This window comes from Diabrotica virgifera, chromosome 3 (genome assembly GCF_917563875.1).
Source record: "Diabrotica virgifera virgifera chromosome 3, PGI_DIABVI_V3a".
Lineage (NCBI taxonomy): Eukaryota > Metazoa > Arthropoda > Insecta > Coleoptera > Chrysomelidae > Diabrotica > Diabrotica virgifera.
The window spans coordinates 14,905,006-14,925,158 of NC_065445.1; the positions used below are offsets into that span (position 1 = coordinate 14,905,006).

General features: G+C 33.0%; 2 protein-coding genes across 4 annotated transcripts in view; both read left to right on the forward strand.

Annotated features, from left to right (window-relative positions):
* The window catches only part of LOC114327129 (serine protease persephone-like), a 129,647-nt gene extending 128,814 nt beyond the window's left edge, over window positions 1-833 (forward strand). For both annotated transcript variants that reach the window (XM_050646332.1, XM_050646333.1), the window contains exon 6: window positions 656-833. In XM_050646332.1, the coding sequence (XP_050502289.1) occupies window positions 656-811 (156 nt within the window). In that variant the 3' untranslated portion in view covers window positions 812-833. The remainder of the gene's footprint in view (window positions 1-655) is intronic.
* A 1,147-nt stretch (window positions 834-1,980) lies between these two features.
* Window positions 1,981-18,823, forward strand: LOC114327133 (serine protease Hayan-like). 2 transcript variants are annotated; one of them, XM_050646334.1, is made up of 6 exons: window positions 1,981-2,247; window positions 8,248-8,451; window positions 12,878-12,966; window positions 17,111-17,471; window positions 17,572-17,729; window positions 18,635-18,823. In XM_050646334.1, the coding sequence occupies exons 1-6, from the start codon at window positions 2,163-2,165 to the stop codon at window positions 18,800-18,802; spliced, it is 1,065 nt and encodes a 354-aa protein (XP_050502291.1). In that variant the 5' UTR covers window positions 1,981-2,162; the 3' UTR covers window positions 18,803-18,823. The 2 variants fall into 2 exon arrangements, with proteins under 2 accessions (XP_050502291.1, XP_028131445.2); XM_028275644.2 differs by having other exon boundaries at window positions 2,195-2,305.
* Window positions 18,824-20,153: the final 1,330 nt, after the last annotated feature.

A 20,153-nucleotide genomic window follows, 5' to 3' on the forward strand; every position in this document is an offset into this window, starting at 1 on the left:
AAAAATGCATTTATTAGTAATAAATAATTATGCAAAAGTATCGTCAATTTTTCTTTATAAACTTTTTGAATAACTTTTTAAAAAAATCTATTTTTTTATTCTGTTTTAGATACACAACTAATAAGTAATATTATGTATATATAATGGATAAAAAATTGCAATAATATATATAATTTATTCTATAAAAAATAAAAAGTTTATAAGGAAAGATTGATGATACTTTTGCATAATTATTTATTACTAATAAATGCATTTTTTATTTACTTTTTTTAAACCAAGTTGAAAATATAGATAATGCTCTTTAATTGTGGATTGGTTCTAACATCATTTTTTTTCTGATAGGTTATTGAAAAAAAAAGCTCTCTGGGATAAACAATTTGAATAAAATTTAAACAATCGAATGAATCGCTTTGAAATTTTTGTCACATATTAAGCACCAAAGATACGGAATCAATTTTCGATGGAACCTAGATGAATTGACGGGAGATTACTTCATATTGCACAGTTCCTTTCGTCTTGTTTTTTCATCGTCCATTTGCTTTGTAAATTGTAGAAAAGTAATGTTGAGAAAACGAATACAGAGAAAACTGGAAATCCTTAGTAGTAGTATAGTTAGTATGTATATTTTTAAACTTACATTGTATTCATATTTTAGGGTGACTCAGGAGGTCCTTTGCAAATCAGAGATAGGACTGGAGCGTACTCAATTGTTGGAATCGTATCATATGGGGCAGGCTGTGGTAACATCCCTGGTGTATATACTCGAGTCTCTCAATTTGTAGATTGGATCGAAAAATATGTATGGCCATGACAAATAAAGTAGTTGGTAGTTCTGGATATTGTTTTATTTATACATATAAAAAACTATAATGCCCGGTTGCACCAACAGATCTTAAGCTTAAGTCGAGAATATCACAAGAATTAATATAGTATAATTATAATATATTACAATAAGAATACCATAATATATTAATAGATATAATTGATAATAAGGTAAGAATCTAAAATTATGGTGCAACGTAAGTGATACTCAAGGAGGCCCTATTTATAAGTAGAGCTTAGCTAAGCTGGAGCTTAAGATCTGTTGGTGCAACCAGGCATAAATCCCCTTTGTATTTATGTTGGTAGGGAGTGTTGGAACTAGGAAAGAAGTGATTCTACTAGGTGACTTAAATGCTAGAACCGGAAGAAAAGTAAATAGCAAAGTTGGCAGGCCATTTAGAGAAGAAAAAATTAATAAAACGTATTAATAAGTTTCTGCGATCATATATATATTTAATAGTTATTTATGTATTAAGAGCGAAAAGTGATACATTATTGTAATAGTTACCGCGTGAGCTATAGCGTGGCGCGGTAATTACTCGAAAGTAATGACTCGGGTAAACTAACGTTATTTTTTCAAAGATTATTATTGTATGTATGGCATGTGTAGCCTACAATTTTATTTATTTTCCTATTGATGTTTAAACTGTAACAATTATTTGTTTTATTTTGTATTTGTAAATAGGCCTGAAGCATGGAGTTTGACTTCATAACTCATTTATAAAAAACACATAAGAGTAGAAACACAAAAAACACATAAGATAAGAGAGAGAGTAGTTAGAAATCGTCAAGCCAAAGGTCAATAGAGACTAAATAGAGACATAGAGACAGTACCGGCGCTAGGGTATAAGGTGCCTGCCTGCAATACTAGTATAGGTGCCCTGCGGTTTTTTTTAATTAGAATTTTGTATAATACCAGCCAAAAAAGCTCATTTTGGCGCCCTTCAAGCAGGGGCGCCGCCTGCAGTGCATCCCTTGCAGGCCCGTTATCGCCGACCCTGCATAAAGAAATTAAATTGGGTTTACTTCAATCAGAACATACTTCAATTTTCTCTAGTGTGAAAATATGTGCTTTTCTAATAATAATTATTACTACAATTAATAATTTGTTGGCACCAATGATTATGCGCAGATAAATCCCATTAACATTACTATTACGCTATGCGATTCCGCGGTACGATTACGAATCGAGTGAATAAACAAGAGAAGCAGCGAAACCATCTTTATTTATACGTCCATGAGCGAAACAGATGAAAGTACCCACTTAGCGGTCATTATGTTGATCTTAACCATGATCATGAATTTTTGTATTTTTAATTAAGAAGTGTGCCTTGGAAGAGATGGGAAACCTGGTGTTTATTGTGTTGTGTGCAATCTCTGTTATCTGTGGTTTCAGCAATTCGTATGCTTCTGAAGATTATAAAAGTTTTGACATTTTTGCAACCAAAAATGACTTTGTAGGGATTACCATAATAATCTCGAGGTAATCAAGTTAATTTGTAAAAATTGTTTCTTTGAAGAATTATATACAGGGTGTAACAAAAATACAGGTCATAAATTAAATCACATATTCTGGGATCAAAAATAGTTCGATTGAACCTAACTTACGTTAGTCCAAATGAGCATACAATAGTATATTATTCAACGAGCATGTAATGATGGCTATTACTCACGATGATGAAGTTTGCGAAACGAGCCGTAGGCGAGTGTCGTAATTCATCAGAGTGAGTAATAGCCATTACATGCGAGTAGAATACTATACTTTTCTACGACCTTTTTTTATTTTAATTAGTAAAAAATTTAATTATCAACTACTCGAGATTTAAATTATAATAATTTACAAGAATACCTAAATGCTATTTACCCCTAGTACGTGGCTGAATAATTGGTTGCCTACTATTACCAAATTATTATTAATTGTAAAAATACAACTAGAAATAGTCAATATAAGTTCTATTCGTTTCCGAAAAATTATAAGCTCAAATTTGTACCTACTGTCAGTGAATCTAATAAACAGGAAATGGCTGTTGTCGGTGGACGTATTTCAATAGTTATAATGTATATTTATACATTTAACTATATATAATATAATAATATAACTATACATAATATGGTATGGTCATAAATTAAATCACATATTCTGGGATCAAAAATAGTTCGATTGAACCTAACTTACGTTAGTCCAAATGAGCATACAATAGTATATTATTCAACGAGCATGTAATGATAGCTATTACTCACGATGATGAAGTTTGCGAAACGAGCCGTAGGCGAGTGTCGTAATTCATCAGAGTGAGTAATAGCCATTACATGCGAGTAGAATACTATACTTTTCTACGACCTTTTTTTATTTTAATTAGTAAAAAATTTAATTATCAACTACTCGAGATTTAAATTATAATAATTTACAAGAATACCTAAATGCTATTTACCCCTAGTACGTGGCTGAATAATTGGTTGCCTACTATTACCAAATTATTATTAATTGTAAAAATACAACTAGAAATAGTCAATATAAGTTCTATTCGTTTCCGAAAAATTATAAGCTCAAATAGGGCTTTTCATTCACAGTCATTTGTTTCGAGCTTCTGTCATGTGTCACATAATTTTAATATATCTACGTCATACGTTATGCTGTATACCTTAGACAAGGAAAAAAGAGAGGACCGGTAACACTCATTTAAAACACACGTTCCAAAAGTGAAGCCACTTTTAGGTTTGTTTGTCACCAGAAACATGGCGGTCACGTCAAAAATAACAATGGGTTGCCAGTGGTGGGTGTTCGTTGAAGGTTAAAATTTCATAAAAAATAAAGTAAATCATCATCTAAAATTCGTAATAAAAACATATGTATGTATTGAAACATATGTACGTAATATGAGCAACTTAATAAAACATTTACCGTACACAAATTCTTCATTTTAAATACATTTCATGTTTTTATTTTAAATACTCAATGCATAACAATACCCCAAAGATACGTCGATGATCAAAATCTCTGGTGTCGGTTTGGCTTCACTTTTGGTCATAGGATTACTCGTCCTCTCTCTTTCCTTGTCTAAGCTGTATACCAATGATAGAAACCAAAGACGTATGGCGTAGATATATTAATATTATGTGACACATGACAGAAGCTCGAAACAAATGACAATCGATGAAAAGCCCTATTTGTACCTACTGTCAGTGAATCTAATAAACAGGAAATGGATGTTGTCGGTGGACGTATTTCAATAGTTATAATGTATATTTATACATTTAACTATATATAATATAATAATATAACTATACATAATATGGTATAACATATTTTTTCCGATATATCGAAAACTATTAGAGATTTTTTAATGAAAATGGACACGTGGCATTCTTATGGCAGGAACATTTTAAAAATAAATTATAGTTAAATTTGTGCACCCCATAAAAATTTGATGGGGTTTTGTTCCCCTAAACCCCCCCCCAAACTTTTGTGTACGTTCCAATTAAATTATTATTGTGATACCATTAGTTAAACACAATATGTTTCTAAAACTTTTTTGCCTCTTAGTACTTTTTGTAAAAGCTAGTTATTATCGAGATATTTTGAATATTATTTGTCAAATCCACCACATATTTGTATACCTACTGTTACGTACGATTGTAGAGACCTGGTAATAATATGAAATTTTTTTATAAATTTCATACAGTTTGAGGTATATTTTGAACCATATAAGAAAAGAATATTTTACCTTGATAAAAGGTGCCTCATCGGAAAAATACTGTGAGGCAAAAAAGTTTTAAAAACATCCTGTTTAACTAATGATACCGCAGTAATAGTTTAATTGGAACGTACACAAACATTTGGGGGGTTTAAAGGCACCGAACCCCCATAAAATTTTTATGTAAACATATTAAAAAAGAAGCCGTATCTCGATTAAAACTGGTTTATCGAAAAAATATTAAGAGGCAAAAAAGTTTTAAAAACATTGTGTTTAAGTAAGGTAAGTTAGGTTCAATCGAACTAGTTTTGGTCTCAGAATATGTGATTTAATTTATGACCTGTATTTTTGTTACACCCTGTATAGTTCCGTAAGTCGAGTACATATAATCAATGTATGCGTATCTATACAGGGTGTTTGGTAAAGAATGGGCCATAGCTTAACCTTAGATTCCTGAGGTTAAAATAGGTCGATTTAAGCTAACTTACCTTAGTACAAATTTGATAATAACCGAAATACAGGGTGTCAAAGTTAAACTTTTATTTTATTTATTTTTGAATATTTCCTGACAGGCATGGGACAACAACACGAAATCTGGTAAGTGGTGCTGGTACTGTACACCCTACTAAATTATGTTAAACAAACGTTTCTGCCTACTACCAGAGGCGTACGACGGGGGAACGTGAATGGTTGACCCTTTCTAAATTCTACGCCACTGGTTGAATTTCTATTTTAGTGCAATTTTTTGATTCTCCAATACCTTTTATGTAAATAACATACTCTTTATTCGTAACGATAAAGCCATTAGTTTTCGAGATATTTGAAGCTAAAAACGAAGGAGCATAATACATTAATCAAAATAAGTGTGCCTTTTCATTTTTAACTTCAAATATCTCGAAAACTAATGACTTTATCGTTACGAATGAAGAGTATATTATTTGCATAGAAAGTATTGGAGAATCTAAAAATTATGCTTAAATAACAGTTTCATCAGTGGCGTAGAATTTGGGAAGGGTCAACCATTCACTTTCCCCTGTCGTAAGCCTCTGGTATTAACCAGAAACGATTATTTAACATAATTTAGTAGGGTCTACAGTACCTACACTTTCTGCCAAGTACCATAAGGATATTTGAAATAGTTTTATAGTACCGGGCACACATATTTCTTAAAGTTTTAAATAAAGAATAAATTATTTAAAAAAAAATATATATATATAATACTTTAAAATAATTAGACATATCCGTGTCATACTTGGCAGAAAGTGTAGGCACTGTATACCCTAGTAAATTATGTTAAATAATCGTTTCTGGCTACTATCAGAGGCGTACGACAGGGAAAAGTGAATGGTTGACCCTTCCCAAATTCTACGCTGCTGATGAAACTGCTAATTTAGCAACACTTTTAGATTCTCCAATACTTTATATGCAAATAATATACTCTTTATTCGTAACGATAAAGTCATTAGTTTTCGAGATATTTGAAGTTAAAAATGAAAAGGCACACTTATTTTGATTAATGTATTATGCTCCTTCGTTTTTAGCTTCTAATATCTCTAAAACTAATGGCTTTATCGTTACGAATAAAGAGTATGTTATTTACATAAAAAGTATTGGAGAATCAAAAAATTGCCCTAAAATAGCAATTCCGCCAGGGGCGTAGAAGTTGCGAAAGGTCAACCATTCACGTTCTCCCGTCGTACGCCTCTGGTAGTAGCCAGAAACGTTTGTTTAACATAATTTAGTAGGGTATACAGTACCAGCACCACTTACCAAATTTCGTGTTGTTGTCAAATGCCTGTCAGGAAATATTCAAAAATAAATAAAATAAAAGTTTAACTTTGACACCCTGTATTTCGGTTATTATCAACTTTTGTACTTAAGTAAGTTAGCTTAAATCGACCTATTTTAACCTCAGGAATCTAAGGTTAAGCTATGGCTCATTCTTTACCAAACACCCTGTATAATATAATATAATATAAAATAAAATTCGTAAGAGATTTTTTAAAGACGCTGACTATAATGGAGGCAAAGAAAATAAGCTCACGTCTCTTCCTATTCCGGTTGGGGTGTACCATTGAAATTACAGGGTGTTTATTAAAAATTGGAAATATTTTAACTGTATTAACTGTAAATATTTTAACTATTTTAACTGCTCAAAATATTAAAGTTTAATCCAAATCACCTAGTCCAAAAATACTTTCTATTTTTTCATAAGCTCTTTGAAGATGATGTCTTGTAATTAGTTTTTTTTAAATAGCTCCAGAATGCGTCTATTGAGAAAAACGATAACTGGTACGCCTATTTATCTTCCAGAGATAAATCGATTCCATAAATTGCGAATTTCTAATAGGCGATCTTAGGTGTCTTAAGAGACCTGCGATCGTAGGCGTCTGTTTTGGGTAGGGCAACGGATATTTTATCGCATAACTTTTTTGTCTTTAACTTTTAAGCATTTTTGACACTAGATATTGAATTGTGAGGTATTCTAGTACTAAAAGGTACGCTTGCTATAAGTCGGCAGGATGCATCCTTTTCTAAAAAAATCTAATCGTGCTAAATCGTATTTAGTCCTGTCGTCAGGGGGGGTACAACGGCCTCCTTTATTCAGATGGACTTTTCATACCCAAGTTTTTTTCATGTATTTTGACCCGTAGAACACGAATTTTTTGGGTAACAGTTGATCCGGATGTCGATAAGATTGTTATAAACAAAGAACTTGAGGAATTACATAACAGCGATGTTTCGCAAAACAAAACATTTTGTTTTTGTATTCTTTGGGTCATTCTAAGCAAAAAATGTTCCTACAAGTTTTTTCGTAGGATCCATAATTTTCGAGTTAAACGCTTCTAGACTCAAAAAATCGAAAAATTGCAATTTTTTAACCCGAATAACTTTTGATTAAAAAATAAAATAGCAATTATGCTTACCGCATTTGAAAGTTCGAGTCAAATTATACCGGTTTTGATTATTAATTTATTATTAATTTATTATTATTAAAAATTAATTTTTTTATTGTCAAACAAAGCTATAATCAAATAGTGTCTCCCGTGCACAATGCATGCGTTTTAAACTATGCTACGTAGAAACTGCCTGTTTGTAGACGCGCCTAGTGGTTCGATTTTAAATGAGAGATGCATTGAAAACATCACTCAAGCACTGTGTGTTTATAGCTTTGTTTAACAATAAAAAAATTAATTTTTAGCAATGCAAGTAATCAAAACCGATAGAATTTGACTTGAACTTTCAAATGCGGTAAGAAGATTGATAAATTGATATTTTATTTTTTAATCAAAAGTTATTCGGGTTCAAAAACTTATAGGAATATTTTTTGCTTAGAATGAACCAAAAAATACAAAAAAATGTTTTGTTTAGCGAAAAATCGCTGTTATGTAATTCCTCAAGTTCTTTGTTTATAACAAACTTAGGTATCGACATCAGGATCAACTATTACCCAAAAAATTCGTGTTCTACGGGTCAAAGTACATAAAAAAACTTGGGTAAGTCGGGATGTATTTTGTTTGATTTGTTTTACTACAAACACGGCGTCTAAGCACGATTTTCCGAATCTGAATTCCTGGTTTTCATCAATAGTGTTATCAAATATCACGTGTTTTGGTTTATTCCCATCGAGTTCAAGATCACTGGAAAATTTTTCTGTATACCCACTTATTAATGTTATTATTCCAAATATTCTAATAATATTTGTAATCAATTTTCTTTTTTGTTCCAGTTGGCAGTAAATGTTACAATTCTGGAGCTCCTGGTATTTGCAAAAGTGTCACAGACTGTCCACAAGCAATAGGCTTGTTACGAAAAGGCCACCAACACAATTTTAAAAGATGTCTTTTCGCCAATATGATCGAAATCGTATGTTGTCCCGACAGTATCGAAAAGGGGTCTACAGAGGTAGATCAACAAAGAAAATATCAGCAAGGTAAGAAATGTATCTAAGAATTTTTATTCTGTGATTAATAAGTACAAAATAATTTTATGTGATGGTTATAAAATATTGTGACTATCTGTCATAATGGGAGTTACAAACTGAGAGTCACACAGAGAAGAATGGAGCGATCCATGTTAGGAATAACTCTGCGAGACAAGAAATAAAGAACGAAGAGATCAGAAAAGCCAAAGTGACTGACGTAATCGAAAGGATTGCCAAACTAAAATGGAGATGGACAGGACACATAGCGACAATGGCAGACGGGAGATGGACAAACAGGTTATTGGAAATGGAGACCAAGCACAAGAGACCTACACGATAGAGTTGACTAGTTGACCACCTACACGATGGACTGAGGAATTAAGAAGGCTAAATAAAAACTGGACGAGAGCGGCGCAGGATAGACGGGGTTGGAAGCACGAGGAAGAGGCTTATATTCAGCAGTGGACTTTTGAGACTTGATGATGATGATGATGATTTATAAATATTAAGTATAGTCGGTTCGCTAAACTCAGACACAACTGGCTAGTGATTTTAACATACTTTTTTTGTTTTTGACCAGTTTTGCCAAAATTGGCAAAATTACTAACTAGCTATTTAATAATTATTAACTATTTAGTAATTATTTTTTTGCCAATTTTACCAAATTGGAAAAATTACTTACTAAAATCACTAGCCAGTTGTGTCTGAGTTTAGCGAACCGGTTATACAGGGTGTCCCGAAAAGATTGGTCATAAATTATACCACAAATTCTGGGGTCAAAAATAGGTTGATTCAAGCTCACTTACCTATATACAATAGTGCACCCAAAAAAAGTTACAGCCCTTTGAAGTTACAAAATGAAAATCGATATTTTTTCATATATCGAAAACTCTTAGAGATTTTTTATTGAAAATGAACATGTTGCATTCTTATGGCAGCAGCATCTTGAGAAAAAAATTATAGTGAAATTTGAGCACCCCATAAAAATTTTATGGGGGTTTTGTTCCCTTAAACCCCCCCCCCCCCCAAACTTTTGTGTACGTTCCAATTAAATTATTATTGTGGCACCTTTAGTTAAACAGAATGTTTTTAAAACTTTTTTGCCTCTCAGTAATTTTTCGACAAGTCAGTGTTTATCGAGATATTTTGAATATTTGTCAAATCCACCACCTATTTGTATATGGTTAAGTACGATTATAGAGACCTGTTGATAATCTGAAAATTTATTTATAATTTACATTTTTAGGTATATTTTGAAAAAGAAGCCACATCTCGATAAAAGGTGACTTATCAAAAAAAGACTAAGAGGCAAAAAAGTTTTAAAAACACTGTGTTTAACTAATGGTATCACAACAATAGTTTAATTGGAACGTACACAAACATTTGGGGGGTTTAAAGGAACAAAACCCCCATACAATTTTTATGTAAATATATTAAAAAAGAAGCCGCATCTCGATAACAACTCGCTTATCGAAAAAATACTAAGAGGCAAAAAAGTTTTAAAAATGTTGTGTTTAAGTAATGGTACTACAATAATGAATTAATTGGAACGTAGACAAAAGTTTGGGGGGGTATAAGGGAACAAAACCCCCATAAAATTTTTATGGTGTGGACAAATCTCACTATAATTTTGTTTTAAGATGTTCTTGCTATAAGAATGATACATGCCCATTTTCAATAAAAAATCTCTAACAGTTTTCGATATATTGAAAAAAATCGATTTTCATTTTCTAACTTCAAAGGGCTGTAACTTTTTTTATGAACACATTTGTACTAAGGTAAGTTAGGTTCAATCGAACTCTTTTTGACTCCAGAATGTGTGGTATAATTTATGACCAATCTTTTCGGGACACCCTGTATAATAAGTAGAATAAACTTTTTTTAACTTGACTGCGTCATTTCACTTGCGTATATCAAACAAACTTGGTCTTTTTATGTTTAGTTTGTTTTTTCTTTTAGTTTCCTTGAATTTTTTTCGTCATACAACACATTCCTAGCTTTCTTTCACTTCATCCATCCGTTCACATCTCGAAAACTTCCACTCACTGCTATTACTGCTTGTAATAATTCTGATGTTCCCTACATATGTTTATAGGCCTGGATCCTGCGTACCAAAAAAAGTTTATTAATGGCAAGCTGAAAATTTGTTAATAGCTTAATGGTGTCTAGTCGGACAAACTTTGATGTATGGGAACACTGGAACAGGGGAAGTGTTAATTGTGGAACGTGATTTTAATTGTGGAACGTGTCATTCTGACAAGTTTATGATTGTGAAAACTAACAAGTTTATTCAATAGCAAAACTTTATATAATATATGAAAAAATGTTTGTCCGACAAATATGTTAGGCATTTTAATAAGTCCAACACGTAAAACATATCAAATGACAGGAATTATATTGGTGGTAAATAGCAGTCTGATTTCTGCATGAGAGTTTAATGAAAGGGTAACAAATCAATTGGAAGTTCTGTCCGACAAAATACATGGAACGTTTTCTTAGTCTGACATTCGAAACCTATAACCTGTTCCACAATTAAAATATCCCCTGTTCCAGTGTTTCCATACATCAAAGTTTGTCCGACTATACACCATTAAGCTATTAACAAATTTTCAGCTTGCTATTAATAAACTTTTTTTGGTACGCGGGAGATTCTGTTATAATGAATGAATTTATTTGACTACATTACACAATTACAAGGTTTGTAGCAAGTCAGACTTCAAAGATTTAAAATAAACAAGTAAAAACCTATCTATACATAAAATTAGAATATACCTAAAATACACAAAAAATACCTAAAATATACAAATAATAATTTCACACACAAGTATATAACAAAAATTTTAATTTTAATTTTAAATAGTATAAAATTATGTAAGCACCGTATCACAGATCAGTAATAAAAGATGAGTACTACTTACATGAGTACTTAGATGAGTACTTAGATGAGTACATATATGAGTACTTAGATGAGTAATTAGATGAGTACTTTCCATGAACTTCAATGAAACTTAAAATATTCAAGGTATTCCTCCACTGAATAAAAACAGTTCTTATTCAGTATTCTTTTAACGGTTTTTTTAAAAACATTTAGACTTAAATTTTTTATATAACCTGGCAACACGTTGTAAAGCTTGTAATCTAAAGAATTTCTTTTGGACTTAGTTAGACGGTAACTCTGATATTATCTGCCTGTCTGGTGTTGTAATTATGAATATCATGTTGTTTCACAAGAGATACAGATCTCCTGTGTATTTCAACAACAACACTAAAAATATATAGGCACGGTGAAGGTAATATACCAACTAAGTTTAAAAAACAAGGGGCGACAATGCTCCAAATAGAGCTCACACCAGATATAATTCGTATTGCTCTCTTTTGCAGACGGAAAATCACCAAGGAGTCAGATGAATCACCCCAAAGAATAGTTTCATAGCTAATATGTGAATGAAATAATGCATAATAAGTTATTTTTAATGTATTTATAGTAGTAACTTTCTTTAATTGTCTTAAGAGAAACAAAGTAGAATTTAATTTATTTCTTAAGTTAATTATATGAGGCCTCCAAGTCAAGTTACTATCCACTGTTATCCCAAGCAACTTTACGTTATCCAAGTTTGAGGTATCTGTCATAACTTTAAAACATAAATATTGGGATTTGCCCTTATTAAGCTGAAGTTTATTCGCTAAAAACCAATTTTGTGCCTTATTTTCGACAAAATTTGAAATGTATGATCCTGTCCCACTTCCCTTGGCTGGATAAATAAAAGTAGTATCATCTGCGAAGGAAACTGTTTCCACAGGATGCATATAGTTACTTAGATCGTTAGTATATATTATAAATAATAGTGGCCCCAAGACAGAGCCTTGGGGAACGCCATAATTAATAGGTTTGAAATAGAATTATGTATACTTACAAGCTTGAGAACGGTTTGACAAATACGATGTTATAAGTTTCAGGGCGATTCCCCTGACCCCATAGTAACCCAGCTTCTCCAAAAGTATATCGTGCGAGACACAGTCAAATGCCTTAGAAAGGTCGCAGAGAGTAATACCGGTTTGTATACCATCCTCAAGATTCGACACTGTCAGTGACCACATTCATAACAGCATTTGCCGTGGAACGTTTTGTCGAAATCCATATTGAGTACCACTAAAGAAGTTTTTTGACTCAAAATATTGATACAAACGCTTTTTAATTAATTTTTCATGCCAATGGCCATTAGTTGTCGAGGCATTAGCTAAATTAAAAAAAAATTAATTTTTCAATGATTTTTCCAAAAATAGACACAATTGAAATTGGACGATAGTTATCTACAATATTTTTGTCACCTTTTTTAAATATAGGAACTACTTTGCTATGTTTAAAATGTAATCATGGTTAAAGAAACTAAAATTGGTATAAGTAAATAGTTAAGCACTTTTGTTATTATTTTAGCTTGCGATAAAATTAAAGCAGAAGCTGGAGTAGATATTAAGTATATCACACTTGGTGAAGACGCGTTAGACAAGGAGTTCCCACATATGGTAAGAATGAAAACATACTGTTTTTTAAATAAAAATCAAGTTCCCTTCATAGTTTATACGAAGATTAAACTTCGTTCAAAGTAAAACTTTATTTAAGGCACTACATACCTACACAAGTTCTACGCTTAGCTATTCTTTATTTGGCATTCTTAAGTGAACTAAAAGAGGTATAGAAAATATTTTGCGGAAAGTGAGAACATTTCTTACAAAGGCACAAAAACACCAACCACTCAATTCAATAGAAATAACGACCTTATCTCAGTATTTAGGGGAAGAGAACCCAGTCCCGGTGGTAGGGTATATGGTGCCCGTCTTCAAAACTAGCATAGGCGCCCTTGGTTTTTTAAGTTAATTTGTAACACCAGCAGAAAAAGCCCATTTTGGCGCCCGCCTACAGGCCATCCCTTGCAGGTCCATTATCGCCATCCCTGTGAGGATTTATGGATATTGATGCGCAATTAGAAAAAAAAACAGATTGTTAATCAAGAGCCATAATTTGGTAGTTATTATGGCTTATAGCCATAATATGCTATAAGCCATAATTTGGTAGTGAAATCGCTTCTTACCGATTGATTCAGGGAATGCTTAGTCGCTTTCCAGTTTAAGTTAAGTGTGATTGGTTATGGTTATTACCTCACAGTTACCGAGGCGTAGCTCATGGAAGCTTGAGAGTTGAATATGTTTTGTGGACCAGTATTTGCATCCATCTCCATTATATTACTCCTAGAGTAACTGAATCGTGAGAAAACTATGAAAAGTGGCAACCAGTACCAGTGGCAGCCATTAATATTCGCAATGAAATTCAATAAAATTATCTTGCATAAAACGAAAATAATCATCATCATCATCAATGGTGCTACAGCCCTATGAAAGAGCCTCGACTTTCCCAAGTGTATTACGCCAGTCAGTTTTATCCATTGCCAACCGTTGCCAGTTTGCTGCGCCTATTTTTCTCCCATCCTCATCTACACCATCTTTCCATCTAAGTTTTGGCCTACCCCTATTTCTACTTCCCACAGGTTGTGACATAAGGATTCTTCTAGGAGGGTTGTTATGCTGTGATCTTGCTAGATGTCCTGCCCATCTTAGTCTTCCTATTCTTATAAGAGATAGGGTAGAGGCCCCGGTTATGGCCACATTAAGCAATTTTGTTCATTGTAATGAATAAAACACTAAACAAATTTTAAAAGTAAATGATGGAAAAATTCCTATACTTAGTGGGAAATCTTACCAATGAGCCTTCAAAGTTTCAGCCTCCTAAAAATAAACCATTCTAAGAAAAAAAATATTAAAAACAAAATGGCAACTTTTGCCACTTATGGCCACAAAAGCCCCACTTATAGCCATCACTTTTCCCTATTTATGGCCACTAAGAAGTTAATCATTATCTTAAAAAAAAACAATGTAACCGTTTATTGTATCATTTTTTTATTTATTAATTGTAAGTTTAATACACAATAAAGTCATTATTTTTTTAATAGGTATAACACATGATTTTTTCTCGTGTATATCTACCTTATTTAGATTAAGTTTAAAATTTAAATTACTTTCATATATACTCCGCAAGCCTTGAATTTCCTATTAATTCTCGGGAAAGATATTAATGATTTTGCTAACATATTTGAAAGTAACAGTCCCTCTCTTGCTGATTGATTCAAATGACGCCAAAATATAATCACCGGGACTAAACTCAACAGTATTGTCATTTTCAGTGTCACTATCATCTTTATCGTTAATACATTCATTTTCATCATCAATGTCGTCTATACTACTTCCGCTTTCCATCCATTCCACTTCTTCTTCTGAGCTAGACTCCACAATATTTTTCTTTTTCTTTACTTTTAGTCTTTTTGTTTTGTTCGTCCTTTTTTAGTTTTCGTTCTATTTTCCGTTGTTCTTTAAATTTTAGCTGTTCTAGTTTGGCTTGTTCTTTTAATTCATGATAAAGCACCCATCTGTCAGATGTTATGACACTTGGAGTGTAGACTTTTTTTCTTTTTCCAGATGTAGATGTTTGATTTGGCCATGGAACAATGTCATCAAATATGGATGCTACATTTTTCTTGGGTATCTCAATGATATTTGATGTTGAGAGATGGACATCAATCTCACGATGAGGTGAATTGTTGGAGCCTATTGAATCTTCCACTACATTTGATGATGAATTTTCACCAAATTCTTCAGGTGTGAAAGTGTTTGCTTCAGGTGTTAAGGGTGTTGAAGTGTTGAGGGTTGATTCGCGATTGATGACTTCAGGTGACGAACTTTAAAATATTATTGGAGTGTTTGCGGTGACATGAAAACCATTATCTTTGGATTCCTCAATCTTATTAGCTAATGGTAACCAGAAGTCATACAACATTGTTGCTTCAACGTTACCATCCCAGTCATAATTTTTAGTTTTTGCATCTTTGAATTGTGCTAGAATCGATGGTTCTATGTGAGCTTCAATGAATCTAAGGTGATGTCTTACTTCTTCAGTATCAGTATTAGTTGATGTTAGAGTTTGTCTCTGAATAATTTTTGAATAATCTACATTATTTGCATCGAATGAATTTAAACCAGAAATTTTAAATCCCGAAATTATATTTTGTGTCATGTTGGGTTCATTTATCAAATCTGACAAAACCTTTGGAACATCAACTTTGGTAATTTCCTTTCCATGGTTATCAATACGCCATTTTCTAACAGTTTTTGGCCACATCTTCTTTAAGGGACCAAAAACTGCCACATCAAGAGGCTGTAAAATATGTGTGGAATTAGCATGAAGTGCGATGAGTATAACCTGATTTTCTTTTCCTAAGATCGAGTCTGGTCCACAGTGACGTGGACCGTCAATTGGGCACTTCCCAGATAGTTTATTGCGAAGAGTTGTTCGGGGTACTTGAAATAATTTGCTCGCTTGGTAACAGCATCCAGGGCTTGCTTGACCTTTGAGGGTGAATATAAAAATCTTTTTTTTGAAATTGGAGCCATACTTCTGAAAAGAAGTAGAATAAAATTACCTATAGGTACTACTTTAACTTATGGCATACTACTCCGATAATCATTTGTCATTTACACATAATATGGCCATAACTAGTTTTATACAAATCCACTTATGGCCATGCCATGGCCATAAATAGGAAAACATAATATATCTTTCTCCGTTTGTGGCCACGAAGATTATAAGCGTTGGAGGTTAATATTATTAGAATATTTTACTAAACATTGAAAATATAACATATAATCGCGCCATATGTCTACATATTGTTAAAAACAAATATCGGATGCATTAAATAAAATTAGATATGAAAAAGTATTTGCTTACCAAATTTCTTAACAAATCAACAGTTATGAAGTTTCACAGCAAAAGTCAAAAGTCACAAGTTTTTGTAGAACTATCAGCACCACCTAGTATGAAGTATTTAAAGTAAATATGTTTGTAGATTACTGTAATAGCATAAAGGAATCGCTGTTACCTAAGTAGACCTTAATAATAGAAATAAATATATCAGGTGGCCATAACTGGTATAGTGGCCATAACCGGAGTCTCTACCCTACTACGTCTTTAACACCAAATATATGTTTATATCTGTGGTATACCTCGTAGTTGTACCTCCTCCTCCAAATACCATTTTCACAGATGCCACCGAATATGCCTCTCAGGATCCTTCGTTCAAATATAAGCAGAAGGTTTTCATCTGCCTTGGAGATGGTCCATGTCTCCGATCCATATGTCAACACTGGTTGTATATAAGGATTTTGTATAATGGTTATTTTTGTTTTTTGGCTTAAGTTTCTGCTTCTCATATGTCTACTCAGTCCAAAATAGCATTAGTTCGCTAGGATAATCCTTCGCTTGATTTCCTCCGTCATGACGTTCTCCTTGGTGATCAGGGAGCCTAAGCACCGGCGCCCATATAAAAATTTTCAGGGGGGCGCCAGACGTGAAAATGTTGCTCATTATATTTTGTATAACTACTTTCTATGGGCGCCCATGAGCCTAAGTATGTGAATTTGTCCACCACTTCAAAGGTAGAGTTATCAACAGAGAATTGGTGACCGATGTTTCTGGCTCTATTGTTGGATGTTGATGCCATCGAAAACAATAAACGAAAATAATCAAATATGCAATATTCTACTTTGTAAACTTTGTTTTTAGGTAGCCCTTGGCTACGTAGACAGCAATCTTCCACAGGGAGAACTGAGCTGGAGATGTGGAGCATCTCTAATCTCTCCCAATTTCTTGCTGACAGCGGCCCACTGTGTATTTAAAGAGAAACCTTTAAGAGCTCGTTTGGGAGTAACGAGAATTAACGATACCCATCATCAAGAAATCGACGTTAAGAGAATTAGAATACACGAATCTTATGATCCGTTAGGAAAACACGGTGATCTTGCCATTATAGAGTTAAAAAGAAATGCCACTTTTTCCGAGTCGGTAAGGCCAGCATGTCTATACTGGAAACATGATGATCCTCTGGAACTGCTTGTAACAGGCTGGGGGAAAACGACGTCTGTGTGTAAATATTATGTTGAAATTAGACCTTTACCTTAAGAAATTTTACTAGAATTTTACCTTAAGAGTAAAATGCTAATATTTTTTACTTTAAAAATTTTTAGTTTACGAAGATGATAGAAGCATAATTTTACAAAAAGCCAGATTGGTTCCTGTATCCGTTGCATCATGTAACAATACATACTCTACTAGATATTTAGGTACTCGAACAATTGAAAACACACAAATCTGTGCTTTTGGAAATTTGTCCGATGCCTGCTGGGTAAGTTTACTTTAAATATATTAGTAAGTTTGACATTGATTTATAATAAATTACTATATTATATTCTTACTTAACACGTTCGCTACTAAGCGACTTATATGAGCCACATCGATTTTTCCCATAGACCAGCGTCTCACCCGTGAGCCGGGGATTCCACTGCACATAATGGCAATTTAACACATTGCGTGCCACGTGCCACATCGCTCATATATGAGAGACACAGATATTTCGCCAGGGGCCACGTCCACGTCGCTCATTTTTGATATAGATACACTTATGACTAACTTTCATGGCCGTGGATATCAGTGGCCCCTCAGAGTAGTAACCCGATTAAAGCATGGCACGCAATGTGTTAAATAGCCATGGTCTATGAGGTCAATATACCCCCTTGGTAGCGAACGGGTTAGACATACCAATATCTATGTCTTTTTGTCTAAAGGTGATTTTTGTTTTTATCTTGTTGTCTACAAAGACTATTCCACAGATTTTCACACAAGAGAAAAAGTATTTACCTAATGTGAACATCCCCGCACTCCAAATACAAAGAAAACCAAAACAATAGTACCTAATCACTAAAGAAACAACCAAATGTAGATTAAAATTAGATGACGTCAGAACTGAGCAAGTAAAATGCACCGAGATAGCACTGTCCAGCGATGCACATCTGGAGAGAGGAGTGATTTATCACATACAATTAGTTTATCCAGTACACTGGATAAACTAATTACAGAATACAGCCCGGTATGAAGAATAGGAAAAATCCAGTAAGATGGGGATTGCCCAGATAAAACGAGCTTGAAAGAACGGTTGAGAAAAGGAATAACTGTGTAACTCCTTAGTAATAATAGTAAAATTAGTAGGTACCTATATAATTTTTCTAAACTGAAATTGTATTTATATTTTAGGGTGACTCAGGAGGTCCTTTGCAAATCAGAGAGGGTAAAGGAGCATTCTCAATATTCTCAATTGTTGGAATCGTATCCTATGGAGCTGGGTGTGGTGGTAAAATCCCTGGTGTATATACTCGAGTCTCTCAATTTGTAGATTGGATCGAAAACTATGTGTGGCCATGATAAATAAAGTAGTTAATAGTTCTGGATGTATTACTTCTAAGTATAAAAAAATATGTAAATCCCTTTTTATTTTTTTTTCCAAATAGCTGTTTGGTTGTCCGTTAACACAGGATACCTATCTGTATATTTACCGCATTAATGACCAAATATTCCTGAAGATTTTCTAAGTATGAAAGTACTTGATCAACATTTATATGACACAATATTCGTGCAACATAAGACTTTTTGATTCCTTGACTGCATCTCTTTCACATAATATTTAGTATACGCTCTGATCTTCGCTGGTGGCGCTCCTAGCGGATTACTAATTCAACTTTCACCGGTAATTTTTAAAGTTATTATTTAATTGTTATCGCTTAACATTTACAACGCAAAAAATTAATTAAATTGTAATCGATTTTTTTAAGATTTTGCTAATCATTTTGACGTTCTATTGATAAAATATGAATTTCTTACTTCGGATACTTTCACAATTATCGTGTAGATGGCGCTAAGATTTTTAGATTAAATTATAATTACATATTACGGAACATTAAAAAAACTTAAATTCAGTATTTAAAACGTAAGTATATTTAAGGTAAAAATATATACCACACAGCTTTGACCAACTAATATTTTTAATAATTAATGTTTTTAATTTTAATTTTAAATTAATCACTTTGACATTTATGTCAAATTTCCGGTAAACGTTTACAGACTTGCCACTACTGGCGCTCGCGAATTTATAAATATCCCCTCTACGTACAAGCTCACAGCGTATAGGCAACAAGGGAGACAAGTAAACACTTCTACACTGCAGGGCAAGAAAAGTGATACCTATTTAAATAGCAACCATAGCACAGTTGCTATGGAAGTGGCTAGAAAACATATGACTCATCATCTCCATAATAGTAGTAGTAGGAATTTCTATGTTGTATGTTTCTGACAATGTCTCCGTTAAAATATCCCTTAGAACTAGTGAATTGTCTATATTGTCTGGTTGGTCATCTTCAGAATATTTTGACAGATTCATTGTTGGAAACTTACAATACAACAAACAACTACTTCTCAATATTAATTGCACGAATAACCTTACTGTAAATGAAGAGTGGAGATATATATAACAGTCAAGTGACAAAAACACAATCGAGAAAAATGAGTTTTTATCAGAAAACGGAACATTATACTTAACGGCGGATGCTATCTGTTTAATTTTTTTAGAGCTGTTTCCAATGCAACTGTCACTTGGCCCATAATACAGGTGAACGGCATTGTTGCATAGACCATTATAATGGAAAAAACATAAATATTGATTTTTTGTCACTTGGCCCGTTATATAGGTATATAGTAGGAAAAATTAAAGATTCCCCAT

What these genes read in the sequence shown, in the direction of transcription:
- LOC114327133 (XM_050646334.1), top strand. Translation starts at nt 2,163, where the DNA reads ATGGGAAACCTGGTGTTTATTGTGTTGTGTGCAATCTCTGTTATCTGT. An exon ending in ACAAAGAAAATATCAGCAAG is followed by an intron (nt 8,452 to 12,877) that starts GTAAGAAATGTA and finishes TTATTATTTTAG; the next exon opens with CTTGCGATAAAATTAAAGCA. An exon ending in ACAAGGAGTTCCCACATATG is followed by an intron (nt 12,967 to 17,110) that starts GTAAGAATGAAA and finishes CTTTGTTTTTAG; the next exon opens with GTAGCCCTTGGCTACGTAGA.